We start from the raw sequence: 2,641 nt of genomic DNA on the forward strand, positions 1-2,641 counted from the left end.
CCACATAAGGGGACACAAGGCCTGGCCCTAAGGAACTTGACAGTGGACAGTATGGTGAGGAGGCAGGAGTTATCCCTAATGGACTCATGTCACCATGTTGTACAATGCTGTGTCTAGGTCTGGACCCAGGGAGCACCCTTCACATGTTTCTGAGGGATAAGGGTTGATCAGAGCAGAAAACCTGCCACCTGATACTGCCTGTGTCAGGGCTCATAGCTGGGACCTCTGCACCCCTGTCCCATGCAGCCCCTCCCAGCCTTACCCCCTTGTGTCCTCAGACAGAGGGACTAGGGTCTTATTTGCATAGATGGCCCCTCCCTCTCTCAGAGGATGAATAGGGGAAGGGAGGGATTAGAGGAGGTCTGCTCAGCTGTGGGTCCCCAGAAGGCAGGATCAATCAGTGATGTCCTCCGACATGGCCTGGTCCCCTCTCCTCTTCACACTCCTCGCTCACTGCACAGGTGACTGGATATGGGGAAAGGGGAAGGGATCCTGGGAGGGCACATGGGCTCTGATTTTTCCCCTTTTCTGTAGAAGAGAGCATCACCCTCTCTGTGTCTCTCCCCCTTGCAGGGTCCTGGGCCCAGGCTGTGCTGAATCAGCCGGCCTCAGTGTCTGGGGCCCTGGGCCAGAAGGTCACCATCTCCTGCTCTGGAAGCACAAATGACATTGATATATTTGGTGTGAGCTGGTACCAACAGCTCCCAGGAAAGGCCCCTAAACTCCTCGTGGACAGTGATGGGGATCGACCCTCAGGGGTCCCTGACAGATTTTCTGGCTCCAGCTCTGGCAACTCAGGCACCCTGACCATCACTGGGCTCCAGGCTGAGGACGAGGCTGATTATTACTGTCAGTCTGTTGATTCCACGCTTGGTGCTCACACAGTGCTCCGGGCCTGGGAGGAAGTGAGACACAAACCTGCCATCCCCACTGTGATGGGGCTGCCAGTGCAGTCCTGAAAGTTTGGCCAAGTCAGTGCTTCTTTGTTTGTTTGATATAAATGGACGTCTGAGACCCCCCCTAAAGGAATTTGTCTATAATTCTTTCCACATTCTCTTAAACTTCTCCTTGAAGCCTGTCCTTGGGAGCAAGATACTGTATGATTTTCTTAAATTGAGCACATATTCCTGGGTGCCAGGGTCAGCTGCCCTGAGACAGAGTCCATGACAGGTCAGGGCAGAAACAGGGTCCCTGCATCCAGCTCTGAGTCAGGACACATCAGGCATGTGTCCAATATGTGACCTGTTACCAACCGCTCCATGAATGGGCAGTCAAATCCTCATCTATTATGATGTCAGGTCTTCTGTGGACCCTGATCCATTCTCTGGTTCCATATCTGGCAGCTCGTTCTCTCTGATCATCACTGGACTGATCCTGGATGGTGAGGTCACTCTTCACTGTCCCTCCTGTGACAGCATTTCAAGGCTCACACAGAATCCCAGGTCTTTGAGAACTGGGACCAGAACCCCTTTGTCATCTGCTGGGAGCACGAGGCCCCAGCAGCTGCTCAGGCTCAGCCGGTGGCTCCTCCATCTGCTGTTCCTTTTGCCAACACAGGTCCAGGTCCATGTAAAGCATAGAGCCACCACCTGGGGTCTCAATGCTATTCCTTCCCTTATGTCCTCAAAGACACTCCTGCAGCACCTTCCTAGAAAAAAGGTCTCAAAGGACACAGAAAGTTCATCTCCCCCATCAGGTTCTGACACAGGGTTTCTTTGTACTGAAGTATATGGACTGGGGGTGGCAGATCCAGAGTGCTCACCTCCCATCTGACCTCTGAGGAATCCAGGATCTCCATCCTTGGTCATTTACCTATTTCTAGATGTTTCCAGACCCATGTAATCCCCTTATTTGTCTTCATTAGGAATACCTGTTCTTTTTGCTCATTGGGTGATTTCTTCTGTCACTGAAGCACCAAACTCAGAGTATCCATGTCTGAATCATATATTTAGATCTTCTGACATAACTCCCTTTCAATTTCCATCAATGCTGAGGTTTAACCAGGTATTTTTTCTTGTTCACTCACATCATCTAATACTTGAAAAAAGTTGTTGAGTTTAATGGTGTTTACATCACATTTGCACATTCCTGAAATTGTAGAAATGTCTTCCCCCCACCATCCCATTAGCTATATTCCTGGATGTGAGACTGTGTTCTATGTCTGTGTGAGAGAGCATGTCATCATTGTATAAGTGTCTCTGTTTCTATTTATGTGACTTTTATTAAGACATTGCTTTCACAATAGCCAAAAGTTTTTTCAAGATCTAATGAGATCCTTAATTTCTCTTTCTTCAGTCTCATTGTTAGTGTCTAGAAATGCCACTGACTTCTGGGCATTTATTGTGTATCCTGCCACACTGCCAAATTGCTGTATGAATTCTAGCAATCTTGGGGTGGAGGCTTTTGGGTTTTCTATGTAGAGTATCATGTCATCGGCGAAGAGGGAGAGTTTGACTTCTTTGCCAGTTTGAATGCCTTTTATTTCTTTTTGTTGTCTGATTGCTGATGCTAGGACTTCTAGTACTATGTTGAATAACAGTGGTGAGAGTGGGCATTCCTGTCTTGTTCCTGATCTTAGGGGAAAGGCTCCCAGTGTTTCCCCATTGAGAATGATATTTGCTGTGGGCTTTCCGTGGATGGC

General features: G+C 48.7%; 1 gene segment (V, D, J or C); it reads left to right on the forward strand.

Moving 5' to 3' along the window:
- Nucleotides 1-318: 318 nt before the first annotated feature.
- LOC140619076 (immunoglobulin lambda variable 1-40-like) lies at nucleotides 319-974 on the forward strand. The segment is given in 2 exon segments: nucleotides 319-461; nucleotides 574-974. Coding segments are annotated over 2 exon segments (444 nt in total).
- Nucleotides 975-2,641: the final 1,667 nt, after the last annotated feature.

The sequence above is a fragment of the Canis lupus genome, chromosome 27 (assembly GCF_048164855.1).
Source record: "Canis lupus baileyi chromosome 27, mCanLup2.hap1, whole genome shotgun sequence".
Lineage (NCBI taxonomy): Eukaryota > Metazoa > Chordata > Mammalia > Carnivora > Canidae > Canis > Canis lupus.